We start from the raw sequence: 27,154 nt of genomic DNA on the forward strand, positions 1-27,154 counted from the left end.
ACTGAATGGAAGCTGGATTATATTTAACTGTATCTGGTTTTTGTTTTGTTTGTTTTTCAAATGCTGGACAATATCTACGGAAATGGAACAGATTTAAATTTGAGCAAACGCAGTACATCCACTTTTCTATTGCACTCACAACCCTCCATTAAAAGAGAAGGCAGAGTCAGAAAGGGTAAAAAGGGACAACACACACCTCAAGGCTGGTACCTGATCGCTATAAAATGTCATTTATTTGGCAGACAAAAAGCTTTGACACACCATCTTGAAGTCAGGAAACTTACATTTTAAATTCTATGCAATTATATCACACTGTAACGCATTCAACAGTAAAGAACATTGTTCCCAAATTGCTGGAAAAAATTCACACCTCAGATTTTCACCCTTTAATTACTTTCCTTGATGAAGCTACCATACTGAGGTTTAATATTTGCCCGTGTGAAAAATATTTTCAAGCATAGTGGTCTGAAATTTCAAAGACAAGAGCATCAAAGTAGACAATCTTTCACTGCGAAGTTAAAGTCTTTTTGTCTATGGTGAAACACATAAAAACTTACTCATTACCAAAAATCACAAGGACTCATCTCAGCATAGCAGCAATAACTAATCCTGATAATCAAAACCAGCCCAAATTTGCAAAACCACAAGTTTTTGCAAGCAATGATTTGTAACCAATTTTTGTGAAAAGAGGCAAAAATCTTTAAGCTTTGAAATAATAGTTCCCTGTAATGAAGACAAGTTTCAACTTTTTTTGCTGATCACACAGGTGTATCATAGGTAGCATCCTAAATTACAATATCTCCTCAATTTATTAATGTTTCAGTACACTTCATAGTTCAAAACAATTAACATATGGGATGACTTAGGAAGTCTATTTGATCATTGTCACAAAAAACTCCTTAGTCCAAGCCTAGATATAGCAGAAACTAACAGCAGTAGCACATTTCAAACATCTAAGAACACCCCTATCTAACTTAGCAAGCAGAATACACCATACACACAAAACACGAGAACTGCAGGATGCTGGGAGGAGTCATGGGTAAGCTCTCTGGGCTACTATCCACCAAACTCGGCCTATTTTCAAAAAAGTGGAGGAGCAGGAGAATCAGAACCTTGAAGTTACTAACTTCCACAAAAATCGGCTTTATTTTTGTCTCATTGCTAATACCTGAAAAAATATACGCCAACAACTAAATTGCTAACAAATCACACTTAAATTCGAGTCTGTTTAAGTTCATTTCTGTCCCAAACAAGAGATTATGTTTTAATGTAAATAAACACACAGTTCAAAGCTTCTAGAAATGGCAGTGTATCAAAATACTCAAAATAATGAGCTGTTCTTGCTCCAAAAACTTTGATAAGGAACTCAAGGAAACAGTAAAAAGCACAAATGCGTCAATTAAATGCATTAATCTGTAAGTACCAAGTCTCATTTTCACTCTTTCTTCTTCCATTTCCTCATAGTCATTCTTTTTCTTTGTTTTTTTAACCTACATTTCTAACCCTCATGTCTTTTCTCCAACCTACATCCCTTTATTTTCTTTCAGCCAAGCCTGTTCACCTTCTGTTGTCTTTCTCTTCCATTGTATCTCCAGCTTTTCAGACAGCCACAGCACCCACCACCCTGCCCCTAGCCTGCTTTTCTCCTTCAGATGTCACATTAATGTAATCTATGTTTGAGAAAAAAAGGCTATGTATGATAAACCTCATCATTCTTCCATTTCAAAATGCACTACAAACTTACATAAATTTTATCCTTACATGTGTCAAGATGACAAATCAAGATCTCACAAGAGGTGTCAGTTTAATGGACAATGATAATCACCAAAGACTTTATAGTTAACAACTCCATGATACAACAATTTCTCCAACAAGTGTTAAGTGAGGAAAGAAAGTCCCACAAACAGCCTGAAAGGAGGTGATGTGAGGACAAAGACATCCTCAAAATGGGAACCACAGCCTTAGATACTTCTGGACTCCTTGACACCACGTGAGGTCCAGTTAGTCAAAACAAAACTAATAGGCAACTAAGGAAAGTTGTCCCACAAGCCAACTTTCAATCCTGCTATTCAGTTATATTCAGAAGATAATTCCCATGGAACTTAAAAAACAAACAAACAAAGCAAGGGGGAACAACCACAGACATTTGTACTGACTTTTCCCAAAATGTAAGAGTTCGTAACTTCCCCCAAGGACAACCTATATCCTTCACCACTGTTACTGATGTAAGCTTTGCTAAAATCAGAAGCATCATATGGGGAACATTAGTGATGTGACATTTAATCCTCTTGCATTAAACAATGTCAGGATTTCAATTCTCTCTAGAAATATCTTTTTTTAAAAAAATATCTTTCCTTTGCCATTTCCTTATCCTCTACTAATTAAAATTATCAACTTCTTTCCCTTCCATCTCTTGGGCTAAATTCCTTCTCTAACAAGGATTAAGGAAATGAGAAGTAAAAACAATAAATGATCATAATAAAACCCTAACATTAACCATAATTTGCAAAGGGAAAGAGATAAATCTGCAATATTAGAAAGCAGTACACTGTAACTCCCCATTTGAAAAAGTATAATTTAGAATTGTATTTTCTGTCTAGAAAATCGAGGAGGGAAAACCATGTACATGTAAATGAATACAAAATGCAGCACTCTCTGTGAACTTTGAGGAGAAAAGGGATTTTTCATAACTGTACTTGGGAGAAATCAAAATTAATTCTAATGACCTCAGCTATGGGCCTAATTTATTAGAATTTACCTCTCATTAAAAGTAAAGAAGTGAACAGAAATATCACTTGTTGTCCAAAATTTGGCAGAGTCATCAATTTCTAATAAAGACTACAATTTGCTGTCCCATAAGCAATATATATTTCCCTTGCACCCAAATATTCTCTCATGGGAGTTATTCTTATGTCACCATTAGAATCAAAACGGTTGCATAAAGTAACCTTAGTAAATTGAGCTAGAATTCTTTTGTTGAAGTATAACCCAAAACCACTGAAGTACATAATTTTAATCATTTTTGGCCATTTCCCTCACAGCACTGGTTACTATCAGCTATTCACCTAGAACAGAAGTGGTTGACCATGCATGACTGACTGTGCTCTGCCATGGACTTTAATGGTATCACTCTCATATATGCAAGTTTTCAGGATGAAGCTCAATTCAAGTCTATTTTAGATCCAGGAAATACATGTCCCATCCCCTAAAAAAGTTAATAGAGTTGAGTAATCCATTATTTGGGATATTTTCTCAGTCTAAGCTAAAATTTTAGATGGAATTTGGTATGTTCTGGAGACACCAACCTGAATTTGACTCAGAACCAGGAGCATAATTGTAATATTCTGATAAAACACTATTTGGCTTTTTTATTTTCATACATACTTTACTTTTAGAATAGGGATGATGTTACTCATTGGTACTCATCTGTTGCTGAAGCTACTATATATCAAAATACAGCCAATGGAAAAGCCCATGGAGCTCCCAGTCTTCAAGTCAAGTCTTTCAGGAGGAATCCTGTGTTTGAAATCTAGATCTAATAATCTACTAACATTTTGCAAACTTTTTCAATTTGTAAACCTGTGGAAATTTTCCACTGAGGGAGTAAAGCTGTCTTTATTAGTGCCATATACTAGCTACTGATTATATAATGTAATCAGACCATTACATTATTCTGGTGGCTGAATTTTATTCTTGTTACCTCTTTAAACAATCCTGAATAGTCTGAAAGGGATCAGACAGTGTATATCTTTAAAAAACACTTTTAGTTATGCTATATCAATAATTATGTCATTCTATTCAAGGTAGTCCTATATGGGTAGCCCCTATATTTAGGGGTCCAGCAATTGATTTAGGCATTCCTCATACTTTTTGAGGCTTTATTAATTCAGTGACAAAGATTAAGCCACTGTAAACTCCATATACAAATACCATTACCCCTTTTTTCTCATAACAAGAACTCTCTAACACCAAACTGTGAAAAGATGCACATGAATATGCCATGTTTGGGATCAAGGATGAAACATTAGCTCTTTATCTCTAACACCAATGCTACTTAAAAATATCCCATGGGCTGTATCCAAACAGTGAGACATGTTGGACTTGCACAGATATGCATGAAAGCTGTTTTACTCAGAATATGTACGATTTAAAAAACCCTTTAATGACTGAACAAGAAGGCCACTACTAACCTGTGTGTAGCCAGAGCAGTATACTATGAAAGACAGGTGGACTTGTAATTTAAAAGTTTGCTCAAAATTTATATTCAATGTCATTTGTTCTGGCTTTCACAAGTAGTTTTGGAGACAAGTTTTATGTGGGGATTTTTCTCCTCATTACATAATGGTCCAGAGCAGTTAAATGTATTTTTGATGTGACCATTGGGCTATCATACCAATTTTTTTCAAGAACCAGTTAATCATCCTACAGAATCCATACACAAAAGTTATATGAATAACAGATGTTGCAGCCTCATTAATCTGGCATCCTTATGCATTGAATGGCTTCAAACTGACATTTGATCATTCTGAAATTTTGCATTTAAAGACTTAGAAACATTTAACCTTTCCATTTTTCCTTTCTCAAGGATATGTTTTCAGATATGTCTGGTAATCCTTTTGAAGAATTCATTTTCCAGCACTTTGTTTTTTAGCTTTTCTAAAAACCTGAATCTCCCGAGCAAAACACAAAATTTCATTCATGGCTGCAATCAGGCCTACCATGAAATTCTGTTTCACCATTAATTCATCTTTATTTCTGTCAATAGGCTGTATCACACTGATTCCATTTCTCCAACACATATTGAATTGTCAGCAGTGACTCATTCCTTCAGTATTTTCAAATAACTAAGAAAGAAGCATATTTGACAGATGATATTTCCAACAGCTCATACCTGCCACAAAAAGTAACAAGAAAGGCTTACACAGTCAGACTTCCTAAGATTGTCCTAAGACAGAAGTCCAGGTGCCAAACACTTTCCAAAACTGGTAAAGCTGTGAACAAGTGTCACATAAACTGGGCCTATGCTACATCTGAACTGCTTATGTTTGACACTGAGCATTCAAGCCCAATTTTTTTTAATAGCTTTGTTCTAATCTTTATAATTCTTCAATTACTTAGCACATTAACTCAGCTTAATCACACATCTGACACCATACCAAGGAACTAAAGTATTGGATTTGCATGGCAGGGTTTTGATAGTAGGGCAGGCTACAGGAGTGGCTTCTGTGAGAAGTTGCTAGAAGCTCCAAGACAGGCCCACCGCTGGCCAAGGTTGAGCTCATCAGTGATGGTGGTAGCACCTCTTGGGATAATATATTCAAGGGAAAAAAAGTTGCTGTGCAACAGCAATTGCGGACAAAGAGAAGAGTGAGAATGTGTGAGAGTAACAACTCTGTAGACACTGAGGTCAGTGAAAGAGAAGGGTGAAGAGACGCTCTAGGTGCTAGAGCAGAGATTCTCCTGAGCCCATGGTGCAGGCCATGGTGAGGCCCTGCCCCTGGAGCCACGGAAGCCACAGGGGAGCGGAGATCCACCTGCAGCTGAAGAAGACCCCATGCTGGAGCAAGGAGATGCCACAAGGAGGCTGTGACTGTGGAATTCCACGCTGGAGCAGGCTCCTGGCAGGACCTATGGACCCGTGGAGAGAGAAGAGCCCATAGCAGATCAGGTTTGTTGTCATGACTCATGATCCCATGGGAAGGACTACACCCCATGGGTGGAACCCACACTGGAGGAGCTCATGAAGAACTGTAGCTTGTTGGAAGGACCCATGTTGGAGAAGTTTGTGGAGGACTGTCTCCTGTAGGAGGGACCCCATGCTGGAGTGGGGGAAGTGTGAGGGATCCTCTCCCTGAGAAGAATGAGCAGAAGACAGTGTGTGATGAACTCCCCTTCCCCATCTCCCTGCACTGCTGATGGTCGAGAAGATCGAGAATTTGAGAGCAAAGTTGAGCCTGGGAGGAAGGAATGGGGTGAGGGGAATGTGTTTTTAAGACCTGGTTTTATTTCTCATTATTGTACTCTGATTTGCCTGGTAATAAGTTGAACTAATTTCCCTGTTTTGCCTGTGATGGTAATTGCTGAGGAATCTCCTTCCCTGTCCTTATGATGTGTGAGTCTTTCTTCATATTTTGTCTTCCTTGTCTGGTTGAGAAGGGAAAGGGATAGAGTGACTTTGGTGGGCACCTACATAAGCCTGTAAAAGTATGATGAAATGCAAATTTAATATCTGTATGAGATCTTAAATAGCCATGTCACTGTACAAGCCTAAGGGAAAAAATAATTAAATGATACCTTTGTTTTAATTGACCAAGAAGCACTAACATCTATATCATAAAGTCTTTTATAAATTGCAAGCAATGGAAAAAGCGTCATTGCTATTGCAGCTTTCTAGTAGGGAAACAATCTCAATTTTTGTTTCTCTCAACAATCAGCACTGCCCTACCAGTGAGAAGGTAGGCAAACCCACTCATAACATAGCATTATACTCTACTCTGCCCTGGTGAGGCCTCATCTGCAGTATTGTGTCCAGTTCTGGACTCCCCAGCCCAAGAGGGACAGGGAACTTCTGGAGAGAGTCCAGCACAGGGCCACCAAGATGATCAGGGGACTGGAGCATCTTCTTTATGAGGAAAGCATGGAGGACCTGGAGCTGTTTAGCCTGGAGGAGATTGAGGAAGAACCTCATCAATACTTGTAAGTACCGAAAGGGTGGATGTCAAGAGGATGGGGCGGCACTTTTTTCTGTGGTATCCAGCGACAGGAAAATAGGTAATGGACAAAAGCTGAAACACAAAAAATTCCACTTAAACACAAGGGAAAATTTCTTTGCTGTGCAGGTACTCTGCAGAACTGGGAGAAGTACACTGAGCACAGAAACATGACATTAACATCCATGCTTGAAAATTAAATTATTCATAGGTTGAAAACGGGAGAACAAGGTTAGTGCATTTTTTGTTTAGTCCTAAACTTGCATATGCATTCTCTAATCCCATCTCCTCAGAGTGTACTGAGGAACCTTTTTCCTCTTAGTTTTTCCAAAATATGAGCCATTATCTTATTAAATGTGTGTCACTCAAACCCTGCTTTGGTATCAGATTTTTTTCCCTATCTTTTACTTGATATGGAAGAAAATAATCTGCAACAAATTTGTTTTTACAGCAAGACTGTGAACTGAGGACTATTCATGTTGGTCAGCCTTCAGCTCTGGAAGCCTTTAACTTCCCAGTTCTTGTCTTTTCAAGTCTTAAAATGCTCTGATTACCTTTGTACATGCAATTTGTATAGAACTGTAACTTCCCAGACACAGCTTGTGACAAAGGAAAACAACAAAATGAAGTATAGAATATACGTTACAAACCCTTAACGCTCATATGTGCTACAGAAGCGCTCTCTGACGTGGCAACTGACACGAGAAAGCACCCATGTGAATGCCAGCACCACCACGCCATTGACCGAGGGAAGCCGGCTTTGCAGGATGAGAAGCGCCAGCCCTGTGAGGAAGGGGTCGCGCCCAGCGGAGCCCCCTTGGACGGCCCCGCGTGCCCGTGCAGCGGAGCTGGCCCCCGGCCGCGAAGGAGCGGCGCCGGGGGAGCGCGGGCGGCAGGCGGGCTCGGAGCCTTCCCCAGCCGCCACATCGGCCGCCGGGCTCCCGGCTCTCACGCCGCTCTCCCGCCCACCCGGCGCATATCCGTGTGGGAATGAGCTGCCCCGGGGTTGTCTGCGGGCGATTCCCGGGCCCGCTCGTTCGCCCCGGGCCCCCGGGGACCGCTGGACGCGGCGGCCGGCTCCGGGCCGGAGGGCGAGGGGGGCGGGGGGTGCTGCCCGCGGTGGCGCCCAGGCGGAGCCGCTGCCGGGCGCCGTCCAGCGCGGGCCGCCGGCGGGCCCGGCTGCCTCTCGCCCTCCCCCCAGGGCCCGCGGCCGCACTCACCACCTCTCGGGCCCGGCTGGTGAAGTCGCTCTTGGAGCGGGCGGCGTTCCGCCTAAGCAGCTCGTCCCTGGCGCTGTCCCCCGCGGCCACCCCCAGCGCCTTGTTGCGAGTCTTCACCGTCTTTACGCTGGCCTTGAAGAGCAGAGTGATGTCCACCGCCATGGCGGCCCGCCTCCACACTCGCCGGACGGGGCCCGGGCCGGGGCCGGAGCCGGTGCCGCCGCGCACCCTTCCCCGCACAACGCGGTCTCGCGCGGCGCGTTCCGCCTTGCGTGGGGCTGTGGGAGAGCCGGGACGGGACGGGGCGGCCGGACCCGCTCTGCCTTCTCCGCGCTCCCTATTGAATTTGTTGCCGGCGTCCGGCGGCGGGGCCGAGCAGCTCGTCAGCCTGCGCCGAGCCCGCCTGGGCCGCGGTGGAGTGTGCACCGCCGAGCCCGGGCCCGGGCGGGCAGCCGCGGTTCGAGTTGGGGAGACGCGTTTGCCATGTGCCCCGCAGCTCCCGTCGGCTGGTACGCGGGGCCTGCCTGCCCGCTCCCCTGCCCGCTCCCCTGCCCGCTCCCCTGCCCGCCCAGGCGGGAACGCCGCGGCCGGGCCCTACGCGGCTCCCCCACACCTGGGTACTGCCTCCTCCAACCTAACAGCCACTTTGCAGAATAAAAGTTCTGTTCCAGCAACTTTTTGACGTTAGACCGCTCTGCAATGACGTTGTGGCAGCTGTCACCAGGTGATGCTATTATATGCTGTCTCCCAAGTGTGTAGTTTGGCAGCTTGGTCATGGAAAGACAGGTTGGTTGGGGTTGGTCAATACATGGTAGCAGATCTGCACTGGGATCTGGAACTGGTGCTGATGTGAGATCCCTTTTGGAAATGGCCACATGTGTCTGACTCCCAGGCTGTATAGGTAGGGCAACCCTGTTACACCTGGAATGTGCAACACTGATCTCCACCAAGGCCATCTCTGAGGCCCTCCAATGTGCAACCATCTCGTACCAGGACAGTATCACAGGAGTACCTGGAGGATGTATCACAGTCAGTTACAGTACGGTGCTGTTTGTGATCTAACTGATTATGGAGAAGGCTTCTGTGAAAGAAACAACCTTTGTTACTGAAACAACTTTACGACTATGTGCTGAGCAGTAGACTAGCCATGTGAAATTTTGTGGTGCAGAGGGGAAAACTTTTGACATCACCAGTAGTGGTATTAGATACAGATATATAGATATATGCATATAATGCTCTAGGATCCAGCAGATACCACATACTTTTTAACTGTCCTGTCACTGACCAGAAGCACGTTCCCTGAGACAGTCTCCAAAGAACACAATTTCAAAATCCTATCCCCAGCAGACTGGAATTTAATCAACCACAACTGTTTTTCCTATCTACTCCAGAGTCTAAGGCTTTCTTCCCTTGTTGATTACTACTCTGCTTGCAGTTCAGTTCTCATCCATTCAGCGTAGATTAGTGGTTCCCTCATAGTTATATTGTGATTAGTATTCACTCATGCTTTATTATTATTGTTCTATTTTAAGCTGTGTTTTTATTGTGGTAGGGCTGTGTGTTTCCAGTTAAAGGAACAGACCGGTTTCAGTCCCTGTCCTCGGTGCTGGATTTACCATGAAAATACATTAAAAAAGTGAACAACAAAGGAGATTAGACTCTTCATTCCAGGAATGCCAGCAGTATTTAACCAAACCTCGAGCCAAATGCGTTTGCTCTTTCAGGATTAAGAAATTAGGTATAAATAGACTTTAGTAAAGGACATATTTATTAAAGCTGTGTGGAATTCACACATAGTAAATCAGGTTCTTTTAGGTAGGATTCCTAAAATTGGTTGTTTTCCTTTTCTTTGCATTACCAAAAATAAAGTAAGCACGCTCAATAAATTTCCTGGAATCTCCTGATCTCACTGACACCCTGAGTCTGAAACTCCCTGAAGGCACTTCTGAGGCACATTCACCAATGCTACATGGTAAGGTTAGTTTTCATGTACAGTGGTTCTGCCATCCTTCTGCTACCTAATGTCTCAGTCCACAAACACATTATTTCACAGGTAACTTCCTGTGAAGTGAAAAAAATGAATGCACAGTTTGTCCCGTGACTGTGTGCTCCTGAAAATGTAGGTGACAGAATTAGCCTCTGGTTTTGTGCATATTCAGCTTTATAACTTGTTCCAATATTAGTGAAGCTAACATTTACTCTTCCTTGAGGTACTGCTGTTTAAGTGGGCGTTTGATAAGAATCTATAGATTTTTGCTTTTAAACAAATTTAGATTTACATTTGAACTGTAGAAATATTAAAGTTATTTTGAAAGTTTTAACTTCTTTTCCTGCTTTTAGAAAAGAAACAACTTAGCAATGGCTATGTGATGCTATAGTTTACTCATTTTTTAGTAAAAAATAGGTACTTTAAAATCAGTGGAACACTCAACACATTTTTGAATAAAGAAAACAAAATATACTTCATTAAAGCAAAGTAAATTTTACCAGACACACTATAGTTTACCTCCTAACTTTGCAAAGTTAAACCACTGTGAATACTGTAAATACTGCTGTTGAGGTCAATGGATCCACATGGCATATACAGTTAAGCATACAATCTTTTTGTTAAGTCAGGACCTTACCTGGAAATTCTTTGGGAACAAGATATGTCTTTATTTATACTTTTACTTATTCCTTTGTGCTTGATCTATAGGACCAATAGTTTCAGAAAAACAGCAACAGTAGTATTACACAAGTAACTTTGAACCTCAACAATCCTAAAGCCTCCATTTGGGCACTAAAGGACACATTTTAAAAGAAATACAGAATTAAAATTCCATATAACTGATCTCATCTGTCAGAAACGGGCTGAACGGTCAATCTGACAAAGGAAAAAGTTTAAGTACCTTTTTAATGTGAAAGAAGGTTGCTCAAATGGACTAACTCATTAGTTATATAATACCCAGGGTCTCTGATGTGGAGATAAATAGATAGCTTTGAAGACTACAACTGCTTTAAAATCAGTTGCTGAGAACTGGTGCCCAGAGCTTTTATTTGAACTTGATCCTAGCTTCCTGTATACAGTAACAGCATCTACTCAGCAGTTACCTGCACTTCCACAGCCACCTTGTTTTCAAAGTTTCAAGCTCACTTTTTAACAGATAAGTTTCAATCGTACATGCTAGAGCTTCCTGTAATTGCTAAAAAGACTAACCTTGAAATTTAAGATTTTAAGGTTGGAATAAAGTTCCAAAACTCACACAAAGGACTACAGTCCAGGCAAGCAGTGCAGGTACATCTGTAAGAACATATGCACTGTGGAATCTGTCATGCCTCAGCAGAAGCATGTCTGGAAGAGAAGGAATTAGGAGTTTGCAAACTATAACAGTTTGTGTGCAGCGAGGACAACATTCCTGATTGTCAGGTCTTGGTGTACCTGCTTAACAGGCATGTCCAGTAAAATGTCAAACCTGTCTCTGAAGAGGAGTCAGTGCTTCCCTGTGGTTATCAATCAGTGAGCCCATTAAAGAGGGGATAGTGGGGTTCATTTCAACTCAGAAACAAGCAACTCCTCAAATTGTAATTTTCTTTTGTGTGAGAGGTAAACAGAAGACATAAAGCTCCTGAACATCTTCCCTTCCAATGCACTCTAGCTACAAAGTTCTGATTTGTCTTGGACAACCAAAAAACACATGCAGTCCATTTTATACACTTCTGGCATAAGCCCAGTAACTTTATGTGATGTTATTGTTGCAAACCAAACCAAATATTAAAAGGAGGGCAATTTGTTCACAGTGTATGTTTGTAATTGAGAAAAATCAAAAAGGGAGAAGCTGTTATTTCATAGAATCATAGAATCATTATGGTTGGAGAAGACTTTTAAGGATAGGTTCCACTGGTGAGGCCTTGCTCTGCTGGCTGTGGTGTTGAAACTAGCTCCCTATCCCTGAGCAAGCAGCTGGTTCTTGCTCTACCCTGACATTAGGCACCTAAATGTCATCATTATGACTGTCAAAATTTGAACAAATAAGGCCAGTAACCCCTATGCAGTTATTTCCCAAAACCACCATAGATACCCGGAAAAAGTCAATAGACATAGTGTTCTTTGTCTTAAATTTTGCTGAATAGATTTTAGCTCATTCAAATTCTCTCTCCTTTGAGAACTTCTCGTACCCTCCTAGATTCTTGCAGACTGGATGGTTTCTTCTACAAAGCTCTGAAGGAAAAGAACACAACTGGCACATACACAAATAAGTTCAGTATACTGAATTCTGTCATGACACTACCACAGAGGCTCACAAAGTCAAACTATTCTTTTTCAGTTCTTCAGTAACATCAGTTAACATTTGTCTACAAAGTTGAAAAAAGAAGCTTGGCCTTGCCATATATGAACATTGTGTACCAGGCAAAGAGAAAGAGCAATAAAAATTGAAATATTTTTTCAACAACAAAAGAGAAACACACAATAGCAACAGGCATTGTTTCCCATATGCTGAGATAATCTTAGTAGATAGTTGATAAACAACTGGATTACTTCTAAATTTCATCAGTGGACTAGTTTTTGGGAACAGGCACTAAAATACTAGCAAGATAATATATGAAGGCTTCCACTGTCACTACCTCAAACTGTATTTTCAAGCCGTATATTTCTCCATGCACATTACATATATTTTTAAGAAAAACAGTCAATGAATAAAAAGTGTATTCAGACTTTCCAAAACCACTGATTTTGGAAATCCTGAAATAAATAGTCGAGCATATACTCTGAGCAAGTCTATGTTGCATATACAAGAATCTTATGTCTCTGTTGATAGACTCACAGCATTTACAGACTTGCATATTACATAGTTTAATGTACAGCTATCTAAAGAGCTTCTGCATTGGACAAATGATGGCAGGTAGAAGAATGGGAATTTAAGAATAAGAAAATAATTATAATGAGCTTAGAGGAAAGCTGAAATGTAGAAGAAATTCAAGTAACGTTAATCTTACAACAAATTCAAGCTGGGAGCAAATGTAATGCAAAAACAAGAACTTGTAAAACAAATATGGGACTGGAAAGGCTTGGTGTAAGGTGGGGTACAGACAACACTATGGAGTTGAATTTTAAGTACTGTGAAAATATATGAAACTGTGAGCCCTTTGAACATTCTGTAAATGGCACTGATGAATGTTAACAGGCAGCTTTGGTTAAGCACAGGAATGTTCAGATGTTTCAGGTAGAGCTGGGTTTAGCACCTTGTACATTCACAGCCTCATTTGCTGCTCACAAGCTTCCCTGAGCAGCCAAATCCTTATAGAGTGGCAGCCAACACAAAGGAATCTTAATGCAGAGTTCTTACAAGTATAATTTAATTTAGGTAGTGAAGGGAATGAATATCCCTAACAACTACATATATGGTTGTCAGCCTATGGGGCCCTAGAAATGAGATACAATAAGCATAAACCAGACAGGCCTGACTGGATGCAAGAGGACTTGGCTTGAAAATATATATGCAATAAATCTAGTATATGTAGGATGCTCATGTTGTCCCTCAGGCTGAGTTACTGGCAGTGAGCAGTGCTTAAAGTACATGTGCAAGAGATTGTTTACGAATACTCCAAGAAAAATAATGTTGATATGTCCATTGTGAAAAGAGTAGGAGAGAGGTTGAAAAGAAACACTTCTCAGGAACCATCCTGTTACGAAGACTGAAAAGCAGCACAGACACAGCAGTTCCTCATAACATAGTCCAGATTCAAATTATTTCTCCAGATTCATGAGTTTAAGAGTGAAATCAAGCTAGCTGTTCTCTAAAATTTCAGCCCCTTAATAAAAATGGAGAAGAAAAAAGTCTGTTATAAAATATTAAGAGGAACTTCAGTCATGGAACATAGTGCAGAGTATACTAATGTTTTGCATTAAAGTACTGTTTTTAAACAGTACTGTTTTAACTGTTTCCATGTTAAAAACATGCAGAAGTGATGGTGACACTTACATCAGGATGGGAAGAAGAAAAATGAAAATGGGTAGGAAAAATAAAATGTAAAAAGAACCTATTTAAAGAATTATTTTAAAGGAGGACAGCAAAAGGAAAGAGCTTCTCTTAAGTTATTTACAGACAGTAGTATAAGAAAGAATTATGAAATACAGACCATTTTTGTTCAATTTTCTCATAAGAAACTCAAATCCTGGTATGTACATAACAAACCATGATGGTTGGACAGGCACTGAATTTATGTATTATGTGTGCTTTAAAAGAGAAAATTCAAACTGGGATTTTCATTGTTTCATTTGATGTTAACTGTAATGACCAACTGATATGTCAGAGAAACAATATCTTTCTTAATGCTTGAGTGCTCCCCACATTTATAGGGTCAGAAATAACAATAAGCCAAATCAAAGACATTTCCGTTGCTGGGATTTGAATCAGGCACAACATACGTCATTAGAGATCCTACAAAGTCTTTGCCAAACCCACAAAGGACTGGAGTAATTCCATAGCTCCATTCTGACATTTCTGAGGTTAAGCAATGGCTTACTATCAGCTGAATATCATGCAGATTAGCAGTACAGTGGCTTGTCACAGTGACTTTCACAATAAATAAAGGACCCATAAAGACACCAAATTAATTGACAGTGAAGTACTCAAAATTAAGTTCTCTTTAGTTCTATTGCTTGTGACTTTAAGCCTATGTACATTCTCACAATATTTGCCTGATTTTATTACAGCTAAACTCCCTGAACTTGCTCATGGCCCAGTTGCACAAAGCACTAGTGTGGATACACAGGAAAGGATAGAAACAATCAGCTTAGGGAAGAAAGGGTGGAAAAGGATTGCAATACACCCACCTCTGCCAGAGGAGAGACCCTGAAAACCAAACCAGTAGAAATAAACAAGGCCTTTTAGAGAATAATTTTATTCTCATTTTATCAGATTAATTTAGTAACTCCATGAAGTCCGTGGAAGAGGCATAGAAAATACACTGTCTGATTCTATTCTTGCTTGTCTTGTTATAAGCAGGAGTTAAACTTGATGTAAATAGGTGTTAGAGCACTTAGGACATGGCACCATATACAGATCCTTGAACTGGCTCCAGGCAGGCTAGCACATCCACAGAGAACTGGATTCAGTGCCCTGAATGCTTTCTGACAGGGTTGTAATCATATCCCCTTAGCCTTTCAGTTTAGATGTGTACAAAGGCATTATTATTGCTATACAGAATGTACCTTACCTGACAAGGTCTTAGAGCCAACTTGTTCTTTTCATGTTGATGAGTGAGAGTCAGTGTCCAGGCTCACCTGCCAGTCTGTCTTTTCAAACTGATGAACCTCCAGTTTAGAATGGAAACTCTTCTTGTTAGTCCCTAAGGGGAAAAGAAGGAAAGAATTGATACTCCTTAACTCTAAATAGTCTCAAAGCTGGTACGCAGTCTCAGCTCATTCTCTAGCCAATTCTACAGCCAGCAGTCCTTGTGGCAAAGCGAACCATTCATTCTGAGGGACATCTCTGGTTGGTAGGATGCATCTTCTTCTTGCAGTTCAAGAAGAAGCAATCTGATTCTTGCAGAATTTCACAATCTAATTTAGACGAGACTTTCAGCTTAGACTCAGCATCTAGTTTTGAGGCAGATGATTTTTGATTAGATGAATGTAATCTTTCTTATTGTGGTACTTCCTGTGATAAAAAATTGAATACACCAATATGAAATGATTCAATACTTCCTTGAGAACACTGGAGGGAGCTCACAGAAAGAGACAGGAAAAAAAGAGAAAAGGTGGCAAGAAAGAGGAGTTGTTCCAGTTGTGTGAAAAGTTATGTGAATATCTACACCTATAGATTGGGCTTCATTTCATTCCATGAACAAAGGTAGGAAAGAGGTATTTTTGTTTATAATAGATGCTGGTAAGTTTCTTTGTGTTTGTATAGTGGTATCATTGTAACTTTCTATTTTGAACATGTATACTTAGAACACATACATAACAGGCCCTTTCTTTTTCATTTGAATTGGTGTTTATTTGAGTTCTCTTGTTTCTGTTCACTTGGCTTCATCCTATGCAGTCTGATATTTAATCTAAAGTGAGGGAGAGGGACTTGGGCAAACTGTAGTTATACATCCCCTAGGAAAATATCATCATCTTCAATGAACACAATATAATGAGGAGGTGTCCTATTACATAATTGAGAAGGCATTGTCTTTTATATGCATTCTGGGTCACTTTTCACACTAAATTAATCTTAATAAGCATCTGCTTTCAGTAAAGAGAGTTTTGTGATATTTCAACCATGACCTCTCTGGAAGTCCAAATGATTTCACTTTATGTTTCAGACTGGAGTATTCTTTTGAAATGTTTGCCTTTACTATATGATAATCAGTGTGTTAACATGAGTTGATTAATCCCACCAGTCTAACACTGATACCACGGCTCTCATGCCCTTTTCTCAATAACCTCATGACTGCAAAATCACTGGCTTCTTAAATGAATGCAGGGCAATCCTACAGATTGTGTTATACAGGAGGTCAAACTTGATGATCATAGTGTTCCCCTCTGGAGTATAATCTATGAATCTGTAACTAAATCTGGAAGAAATACAAATAACTACACCATAGCAGTAACTGAAGAAATAAAACTAGCTGCTTTTGAGACAGAGTTTGATATATTTCTGAAAAAGATTATATGAACTAGTTGCCTTCAATAGCTGGTGTATGCACTTAGTGGCCTTGCAGTCATTTCCAGATCCATTTTACCATGTTTCAATTACTTATCAGCTTCCTCTTTTTTATAATATTATGAGTTTAAAACAGTTTTTGATACAGTTACTAGGATAACAAATTAAAGATGGATTTTAGCTTTATAAAGAAAAGCTCTCTTTCATTTCAGATGACAGACTGAATTGAGGCCTATGAATAATGCTTGTGTTGACCTGCCAGAATATGTCTTAGCAGCCATGAATTCTCAAATACCCAGGCTGAGCTTATTCATTTTGAAGTCAATAGGCAGGAAGGCAAAACAGCCCAGTACTGAATCAGGCTGCATTTTAACATAACAGTGATCATATACTGTGTTTTCTTTAAAAATTAAGACTTTGCAAAAGCCACATTTTATTTGGTGAGTCTGACCTTTGCTATATAATCTGTTTTAAAATATACTACCAACAACAGGCGTTAAAGAAAATACTCAAAATTTGCTGCAGAGTTCCACAGTTACAGCTCTCTCCTGCCCTAGTAGTTTGTAACACTTGACAGAGTTGCGGCTCAGGGAAGAGCTGGACTGAATGAATATGGGAAATGGTGCCACTTCCAAGAAAAGGAGGAGGTGGGTTTCGTAATTTATTCAGTAGCACACTAAGGATCTGGTCCAATTAAAATCGTTGGTAAAATTTACACTGGCTCTGAGGGAATAAATACAGAGCTAAAGCTTTTAAAAGCAAGCTTTTTACTTACTCTAGAGGTATGTCTAAGGTGAGACAAAAGGAGATTCCCATTCCTGTTTGTCATTACCACTTTCATGGCACTTCTTAATAGGACTGAGTTTGCCGAAAGAATTATACACCATCATGTCTTGGCCAAGTTTAGTCTCCAGTAACTATTTTGAACCACCTTGATTTCCTCCTGTACTTTCCCTTATTTATAGTGTTTCTGGGTTTTAGTAACCCTGCTGTGTTTTGCTCAAGATGTACTTGCCTTCCATTGTCAGGTGGTTAGCTCCTGGTGTACTTTGCTACGTTGTGGAAAGATTTTTGGAATTTTGTAGGTATTTTTGAAACACTTAGAGCTACTTTTTTGAAAAGTAACTTGGAGATACTGGTTTAAACTCATAATCACTCTCAATCTCAATATGTAAACCAAAAGCTTAAAGAAAGGGCATACTTACTTTGCATTCTTTTGTAAGCTTTCCAGTCTTTTACTCTTTTGCTCTTGTCTGTAACAAGAAGTTAGAGTATTTCATAAATAAACAGAAACATAAAGTATTTCTTTATTAAAAGTTGATATTTATTGTATTGATGTATTTCTTTGACTGCTTATTGGCAAATCTCCAGGAGGTTTCTTATATAGTACAAGAAGAAAATGCACACAGACTTGGGGTGCAGTTACATGTCTCTTAAGGTGACATAAGTTCAGGCTGGTGCTGAAAGACCCATCCTGCCTGTTGCTGGCCCTGGCAGCCTATGCCCATGTGCTGTCATTACCATTTGTGTGGCTGCCTAGTCAACCAGATGACCTTGCTTTTTCTGTAGGCTTATATTTCCATCAGATTGGCTTGCACATGGCTGTGAGTGCCAGCATATTTAATGCAGTGAGAGTGCAACTGGGAGGTAAGGATTCCCCTTTTCAGCAATGACCCCATGTAACAATGACATAAACTGGTGGAGAAGCCATATCTGTGATTTTTAAAGATCACTGGTGATTATGGCTGCTTCTACTTATGGGGATGTAGTTTAAGGTATTTTTAGAATATATGAAATTCAGAATCCTTTGATAACCATTTGCCTTTGAATTGCTCAAATTCAATTAAAAAATAAATAATTTATAAAATAATTACTAAAATTCTCTTTCTTAGGGCTTTATATCTAGGGAATTTTTTCAGACATTTTTCAGACAGCTTGCTTCCTATACAGAGCTGAGCATCAAACCCCTTATTATGATTATGAGATGAAATGATAAAAATGGAAGTTATCAAAATAACAGTAAATACACCTCCTAAAGTTTGTATCAACTGAGAGGAATTCAAAGATATAGTAAAAGTCTTGTTTTTTCAGTTTTTTGGTTTTTTGGGTTTTCTTTTTAAATAGTTACCCAATTCCTTGCAGTGTATCATGTGGATCTTACCAACTCTACCTGCAATTTTGAATCAAGGTTATTTAAGTGGGTATCAGCTAACATGTGTCACTTGACACAGTTATTCAATTCAGTGTCCCCTTTCATTTCCAATCCACAGTTGCCTGCAACATACATGCTTAAACTTGCAACTGTAATTCAAATGTCAACACATTTCCATTAACTAATTCCATATTATCAACTTCAGTTCTATAGGTCTGTCCCCAGGTAAGTTTTCCCTTTGTCCAACACGTTTTAGAGCTCAGATGGGGTTTTTGAATGGGATTATAAGTGATATGTAATGGGAACAATATTTTGTGCTTGAAAAGGCATTTTTAGACTTGCATGCTTATGAATATATTTGTGTTTAACTAAATTAGCACGAACCTACGGTGATTTAAAAAAATGGTTAGTAACTTTAGTCTCTAAAAAATAACTTTAATCATATAAACGATAAAGGTGTAAGTTAAAGAGTATTTTAAAGTAGTATTATCTGTAGGAGAAATAGGACTGTAGGTTAGAATTTGCTTTGGAGAAGAATATTACTTTAGTATGGTTGGAGTGGTCTTTCTCGGCAAATTCCTCAGATAAGAAGAAAGGCAAAGTGCCTCCACAGCTGAAAACACTTCCCAAAAGTTCTGTGGTGACATTATTAGAGAAGGCTAGTTCTCTGCAGTGCTTTGTAGGCAGAGATGAAGGGGCAGTTGGTCTATAGGAAACAGACAGCCTCAATGCATGGAAAACTCTTGTGTCATTCACAGCTGCCACTGAGGGAACTCGGCAGAGCCGAGTTACCTTGGCTGCCACAAGACTGAGAGCACAGTGCTGGCAGTCATATGTGTTTTGAGCTTTGTGAATTCAGGAACCTTAGGTATCCCGTGTGATCAACGACCACTGATGGACTCAAGCTCACTTAACAAATTCAGGAAACTATCTTCTTTCTCATGTTCTTTATCAAAAGAACTAAACTAATTTCTTACAGCTTCAGACAGTGTTAGGTTGGGCTGATTACTATTAATTGTAGCAGGCAGCTTCAAGACATAAGTTACCATACGAACATATAGCACATGTACCAGACATCGCTTACTAGAGAACACTGCCTTGAAACTCTAATACAATCAGACAGTTCTAAAACCTTTTCCACTGGCCCTTCTGTTACATTCATACAACAGCTGCAAAAAAATAAAAGGCTATCTTTTCTGTCCATTCCTATCATAAAGAATGCACTTTTCTCACTAACTTGAAGATAGGAAGTAAGGCAGATCTAAAACTGGTAAAAAAATATGTAAATGTGATTGGTTATATCTGAAAGAGGATTTTTTTTTTTTTAAAATGCGGCAATAATCTTGCTTTTCATTTCAAAGGGTTAGTTTGCTTTTATGACAATTCCTCCTTCTCATTTGGTTTATCACAAGAATTCCCGATTTGCACGACAAGTTTTACAGGCAAAATATTTGACTGCAAAACAGTAAAACCTCTGAAATCTTCTTATTAAAACAGTGTCTAGTCCTGAAACCACTTGCTCAATTTTTTCACTACCTTTCTCACTCTGATTCAAAGTGAATCACCGAAAACTAGTGCTAAGAAAGTGAATACAGATTTTAGCATTTGTCTCAAAAATAGTTTTAAATTGTTACATCAAAATTGCTACACATGCTAACCAGTTCATTTATACACATTAATATATTTCATTTATATTTTGAAATCAAATTGATGTACTCCTATAGGTTCTGTGTGAGAGGATTTTGAAGCCATGTCCACAGTCAGCTCTTGTCAAAATTGAGCTAAATTAATAAAGGACTGATAAAATCAAAACAATCCTTTTATATTGAGACGGTCATAGCCTATTTGTTCACACTTGACTAAATTTACAACACCTTAACTATTTTTAAAAGAAAATGTCCTTATGATAATATAACAGCATCCAGATGAAAGGATTACAACAATTGAATCTTTTTATATGTGTGTGTGTTTGTTTGTTGCTGAGGGTTTTTTTCAAATTATTGATTTGGTGAAATTGTTGGGTGCAAAAATTGAGTAGAGATCAGGCCTCTAGATCATGCTCTTATTAGCAAACCAAACACTGGTTTTGTTTTTGTTGCTGACGCTGTTTGTTTTCATTGCTGTCTGAATGACCCTTTTATGGTCTCTGCCTTTGCCTGGCTGACTGCACCCGATTGTATTTAATTACATTTGCTTAGTAGTTTTAGCTGGATCCCCGGCCATTACCTATCAAGTCCAATCACTATTATTTAAATCCAATGACTCAGAATCAGAGAATTTATCTTTTACACAGTTATTGCCTAAACATCCAGCATAAACACGCAGAGATCTGGAGGACTTGTTCTGACTGTGCTGATTAAAGGCAAAGAGCAAGATGGATGGAGTCAGTTGTGATCAGCAGGCTACAGCGTCCTGCTGTGCTCCAGTCTCTGCCATTGTGCTGGGCTCTGGGTACCAGACTTGCCATGGTCCTCTCAGGTCTAAAAGGAAAGCTGGCTTTGTTTGCCTGTAAGCATCTGCAAACTGTTCTGACACATGATCTACCCTCTCAGCAAGGCCACTCATTAGGCTGATTATCACTTCAAAGTTTGTATTATCATCCATCTCTAAAGGCAATTAGGAATGGGTGGCTTTGAGTATCAGACACTGGGTGACACTAAGTGACTCATCTTTATTGATTCTTTTGTGAGCAGAGACAGTGATTGAGATGATAGGATTGCAGCCTACCTGCCCCTTTGACTGGTAAATACTGAAGAAAAACGGTGTGTAATTAACTGACAGTTAATATAGGTTCTGTTTAGTGTTCAGAAAGCACAATAGTGGAAGCTGCCCAAAAGGAACAAAGTAATGAAACTCCTTTGACAAGTTAAACTCTAAAGCCAACTGTGTAATTATCTGACAGTTAAAGGGGGGAGGGGAGGGCTTGGTTCAGTATTTATGAGACCAAAGGAATTCCTGCGCCTGAACAATGAGGACAGTTACTGACAATAATCATAACAGCTACACAAAATATTTGTTTGTGCAAGTCTGCCTTCCAAGCCAGTAAGCCTGGTTTCAGGGTCAGAGCCAGCCTCGCCGCCCAGCCGCGGTGTGGGACCTGCCCTCCTGGCTCCCAGCGGCCTGCGCGGCCCGCGGCCTGTCCACGGGCAGGGCTGCGCTGTGGGCAGAGTGCTGCCAGCCTCCGGCGCTGGGGCCTGTGCGCGGCATTCACCAAGGTGCCCTCGAGACTGGCACACAAGGCTGCGTGTCGCCTCGTCAAAACTCGGTCTGCCCAGGAAATATTCATGTGTAGTGCTGTCCTACTTCACTTTCTCAGTGCAGTTATAAATATCCCTTTTTACACAGTGACACAAGCCTTCTGCCAGAATAAGTCGGTCAACACTGAGGTAGTTCAAAGGCACACTTACCGATCCCTCCCTGCAACACAATCAGCCATTCTCTATGTACACACTCTCCCACAATGCAGTATTCCGTGTAGGAACAGCTTGCCTGGCAGTGTTCTACATGAGGATCACTGTAAACAAGGAAGAAAAAGTCAAATTGATGTTTGAATGTGAACCATACTATTTTGGTCAAGTCTTTTTCTCCTCGAAGGTGCTAAGGAGAGAGCTATTGACTTTTAAAGCTCACAAAGTAGTAGTCTTACTGCTGAAGTGATCCTTCTGGTAGGTATTGATGTCCAAAAGAGATGATCAGGATGTGCTGTTGGAAATGTCACGCCACTAACTATCATGTAGTTTCAGAGGAGGTCCTTTCAAAGTCCTTAGGGTGGGATTTTGTGGATTGAGGGCTGCTCCTTGGGAGCTTCTTTTTAAATTTTCTACAAATTGTGTATGAGTAAGTAATGCTTTAAGTTTCTTTGTGAAGTGAGGATCTCAAAGCACATGGCAGACTACATAAGCCTGAGAATATCTCCATGTGATGGACAAAAAAATGGAAGCATTATAAAACCCTGCAACATTTTTTAAAGTATATGTGCATACAGCATATAGGTGTAGACTAGGTAACTTGTTAAAAGAACATTGCTACATGTTTTCCCTTTCTCTTGTTTCTCACTGTTATTTTCCATACAACAGAAAGAATTTGCGGACACATGACAGCTAGGGCTTTCCATTTTGAGCTATCTCAGACATAAATTCCCTGCTGTTAGCACTGATCGTATCTTCTTGAACATGCTCACAAAAGGGATGAAAATGATCTGTGGAGTTAGTGGGGTTCAGGGAAGGCTCAAACGGAAAGAGTCAGGATGAGGTAGGAGGCTGTGAAGTCAGTCATGGGAGGGAAGGTAACGATGGAGGAGGGGATTCAATTGAATGATGTGGTTGAATTATCAAGCAAAATCAGTATCTTATGGCTGTAGGAGACTAGCAAGATTCTATGGACAGAGGTCTGAGGCATGTACATGTTATCTTTTAGTAATCATGGTAAATAATGACAGAATATGGTATGGCTGGAAGATCTCAGGAAGTGTCAGCAGAGGGCTAGTCAAGTCCAAGATAAATGTTACAGCCGTACATGGTCTTTTTGAAGCTGCTGCAGAAGGGGCAAATTGCATCTAGTTTAGATACTTATTCTCTCAAAAGAAAATACTGACAAGGAGAAATACAGAATGTATATATAAAGAAACACGTGAAATACTAAAAATCATTTAATTTGTCTAAAATAAGCTTAAGACCATTCAAACCCATCCATTTAGTTGGGAGACTTTTGTCTAACATGGTTAATAAAGATCAACATTTGGAAAATGAAATCTGACTTTTTTTCTTTTTAAAAAATGATACAGTTTTAGAGCATGTACCATTTGGAAGAAGTTACACAAAGGTGCAAGGTCACATTGGTTTTCCTTCTGGTCTTAAATTAATAAGTGTCTCAAAAAATAGGCCAGAATAAATGGAAGAAGGACATAATAATAAAATTATCCACCTTGTACAATGAAGGGGCATGGGCTAGATGACTGTATTTTTTTACCTCTGGATTTATATTTATGAGAGAGTGAAGTAAAGAGGAGTAAGAAAAATGCATATACTAACACCTTGTGGTTGCTGCTGAAGTACAACTATCTCCAGAATCCTGGCCCTGCTATAGTTGGCCTGCTGTGCCTTTGCCAAGTCACAATGTCCTGCAAGGTTTTTAGTTCCCCAGATATCTTTTTATTTTCTTATCTACTTGAAATAAAGTCATAAGATAGTTCTACTTCTGAACAAAACAAAATAGAGTCGAAATCTCAGATACAGGTATTATTGCAAACAAAACAGAATAACAAAGGACTTCATCATGGTTAGCTTTTCTTTTCCAGGCCACATCCCAGGCAGGTTTCTGAGTCTTCTTGTGAGAAATATAGGATCAATGTCAAAGATTTCCACTAATACAAGAGTTAAAATTAATCAGTATAAGAAATGCATAGTAGAACAGAAAGTATTAGCAACCACTGGAAGAATTGTCAGCAGGCAACAGTGGGACAAAAGGAGCTATGTTAACTTTAATTGTGTTAGATTCTTTTATTCTTCCCAAGACATTTTCTTGCTTTACAGTAAGAAGAGACATTTCAAATTGCCATGAGCTAAAGAATTTATTTTGAACATGCTACCCTTTTCCAGAAAGTACACAGAGAACTGACACAAGAGGTAAAGAAAACTTCAAACATGATGTTTGCTAATTCATTTTGACCTCCACTACTCACTTGTAAGGTCCATTCTACTTTCTCTCACTTTTACCTTCTTTCCAATTTAATCTGATCCAAACAAATTATACATGAGCAGTCATTTTCATTTGGGTCTTGTTCACTGAGATACTTAGCAAACAATCAACTGATGAACAAGATAAGGACAGCAAAAGAAAGATAAGCTTTTGTTTAGACAGTGAAATCAGAGATAAAGACCTAAGCAAGCCTGCACAAACTCAGAAACCAGTGATACTATCTTTTAAGCTGTGGCACTATGGTTGCTTCCATTGTATTTATTTGCTGTATATACTCATAAACCCTAATTTACAAATAATTTTAAATGTACACAATCCAAATGTTTTTATTGTGTTTTTTTGTGTGTGTGTTGGATTTTTGTTGTTGTTGTTGTCCTTGGTTGAGATAGTCAGAAAACTGAGATAGTCAGAAAAGTATAGTATTTGTGTGATTTTAGTCTGGAAAAAGCAAGGGAAAACATTTTAAAATAATCACCTGAATTGACAGAAAAGGAGGAAACAGAAAAAAAAAAAGTTACAACACAGGACCCACTTTTCTCATTAGGACTTAGTTTTATTAGTAATGTTAAAGAACTGGTACTATGACTATAAATCATAGAATCATAGAATGGTAGGGATTGGAAGGGACCTTTAGAGATCATATAGTCCAATCCCCCTGCAGAAGCAGGTTCACCTAGATCAGGTCACATAGGAACATGTCCAGGTGGGTCTTGAAGACCTCCAAGGAAGGAGACTCCACAACTCCTCTGGGCAGCCTGTGACAGGGCTCCCTCACCCTCACAGTGAAATAGTTTTTTCTTATCTTTAAATGGAACTGTTAAATGTAGTACCAGTTCTACAGATAAAACCATAACCACAAGAAATATGCTTTGCTTTCAAACTGAGTATTTCAAAGCACTTTATGAACATTAGCAAAATAAACCTCAGATTACCCGAAGACTAGGTAGGAAAGATAAAGCCCTCCTCATAGTGTGGAGTTCCAAAGTGATCAGGTGACTGGCCTGAGATGAAGCAGCAGGGTGGAGAGTGGAAACCTGACCTCTTCACACATGCCTCTATTCCCCAACCACAGGACCTGTGTTTCTTCTGTAATAGTCTCTAGATGAAACCCATAGAAAGTTTCAGTCTTTGAAGGTATTTATTTGGCACCTTTCCCTAGCACTGCAGCCACACCATTACTTTTGAAAAGCGTGCTTCCATTCAAAATATGCTGGAAACTATAACAATTCTTTTATTTTGGGGAAAAAAAACCCCACCATGTGTACAATCAGAATACAACCAAATATTTAACTTGATGAATGAACCAAATAGTTATTTTGGTGAACGTGAACTTTACTAGCAAGTTTTGCTGAGAAGATATATTTAAAAGTTGTTCCATTGAACATATATCCCATATATATTGACTTAAAATATTGCTGGGAAATGTGTATTGTTTTATATATATGTCCTCAAGTGTTATTTAAATATGGAGCTAAAGATTTTTTCTTTTTTACATTTAAGGAACTTAGAACTTGAGCCTATAGTTTCTCCATGTCAGAGAAACAGGCTTTTTGTGATGTTTTTTTTTTTTGTTGGGATGGCTTTGTGTGTCTGAGGAGACTTTAGTTTGTGTCATACAGAGCTTTAAACCACTGGTTGTATAGTCATCACTGTGCAATGAGAAAACTGAAACTTCCTACAGATGATCTGAAGAGTGGATACACATGCCAAGAACTGCACTGATTGAAGACTTATGGTGACTGCAAACACTTCACAATTAATACAATACTCCCAGCCAAGACACTGTCCATGGACACAGGTGTTCACATGCCTTTTAAAGAGTTATGAAAACAGATGTGCTTGTCTTGCTCTTACACCTGTTCAGAAGATCAAAGCAGAAGATCATAAAAATTTCCCAATGTTTTGTGCAACAATATTCAAGGATGGTAATGTAAAATTTAGCTACTGGGGAGCAGATTGAAGTAACTGACCAATATAACACAAAACCAGAGTAACAAGGATAAGGAGAAGTTTGAGGCATCCTGAGGCGAATAAGGTATGTATGTGATGCAGTAACTTATGAAAGAATTCAAGGTGCCTGTGATGGATACAATGGTTAATACAGTAGCTAACAACAGCAGATGCAGTGTTTTGAATGGGCAGATGTTATGTAGAATAAACTGGCACAGCTGGGGACAGGAAAGGAGGGGAAAGAGAAGCAACTGAATGTTATAAAAGCCAAATATCAAGCAAAGAGGTGAAAAGAAATGTGAGCCACCAGTAAAAGTTATGCTGTGGAAATGCGAGGGAGAAAGCAGTAATGCATTTTGTCTGTAGTTTGGGTGTTTGGAATGAAGGACAGGGATGAGGTGAGGAAGAAATGAGATTTTAAAGGAAAGAAAAGAATTCTTAAATCATATCTGGATCTGGTTCCAGATTTCAAGCGTTGTCTACTCTGGAGTTTTGGCTCAGCTCACAAAAGGAGGAGCCAATCAAGACTGGGTTCAGATTTCAGTCACACTACAGATGCAAAGTTTTGGTTTGACATCATCTTAAAAAAACCCCTCTCATATAAACCAACTTGGAGTTAGGTGCATATAGAGGCCAAAATATAGAGTATTATGGTGATTGATATTTGTTTGGGAGTCAAATTTGTTTTGCATGAAAAAGCCAGGGAAAGGGTTCCTCTTCTCTGATTCACTGAACAGAAGGTAATTGAAAGATCTCTTTATGGCAGGATTTACGACCCCTGAGCCTCAGTCA

General features: G+C 39.4%; 1 protein-coding gene across 2 annotated transcripts in view; it reads right to left on the reverse strand.

Moving 5' to 3' along the window:
• Positions 1-8,174, reverse strand: part of STX18 (syntaxin 18) — a 64,490-nt gene extending 56,316 nt beyond the window's left edge. The window contains exon 1 of one of the 2 annotated variants that reach the window (XM_061992904.1): positions 7,931-8,174. In XM_061992904.1, the coding sequence (XP_061848888.1) occupies positions 7,931-8,092 (162 nt within the window). In that variant the 5' untranslated portion in view covers positions 8,093-8,174. The remainder of the gene's footprint in view (positions 1-7,930) is intronic. The other variant, XM_061992902.1, reaches the window with a different exon arrangement.
• Positions 8,175-27,154: the final 18,980 nt, after the last annotated feature.

This window comes from Colius striatus, chromosome 3 (genome assembly GCF_028858725.1).
Source record: "Colius striatus isolate bColStr4 chromosome 3, bColStr4.1.hap1, whole genome shotgun sequence".
NCBI lineage: Eukaryota > Metazoa > Chordata > Aves > Coliiformes > Coliidae > Colius > Colius striatus.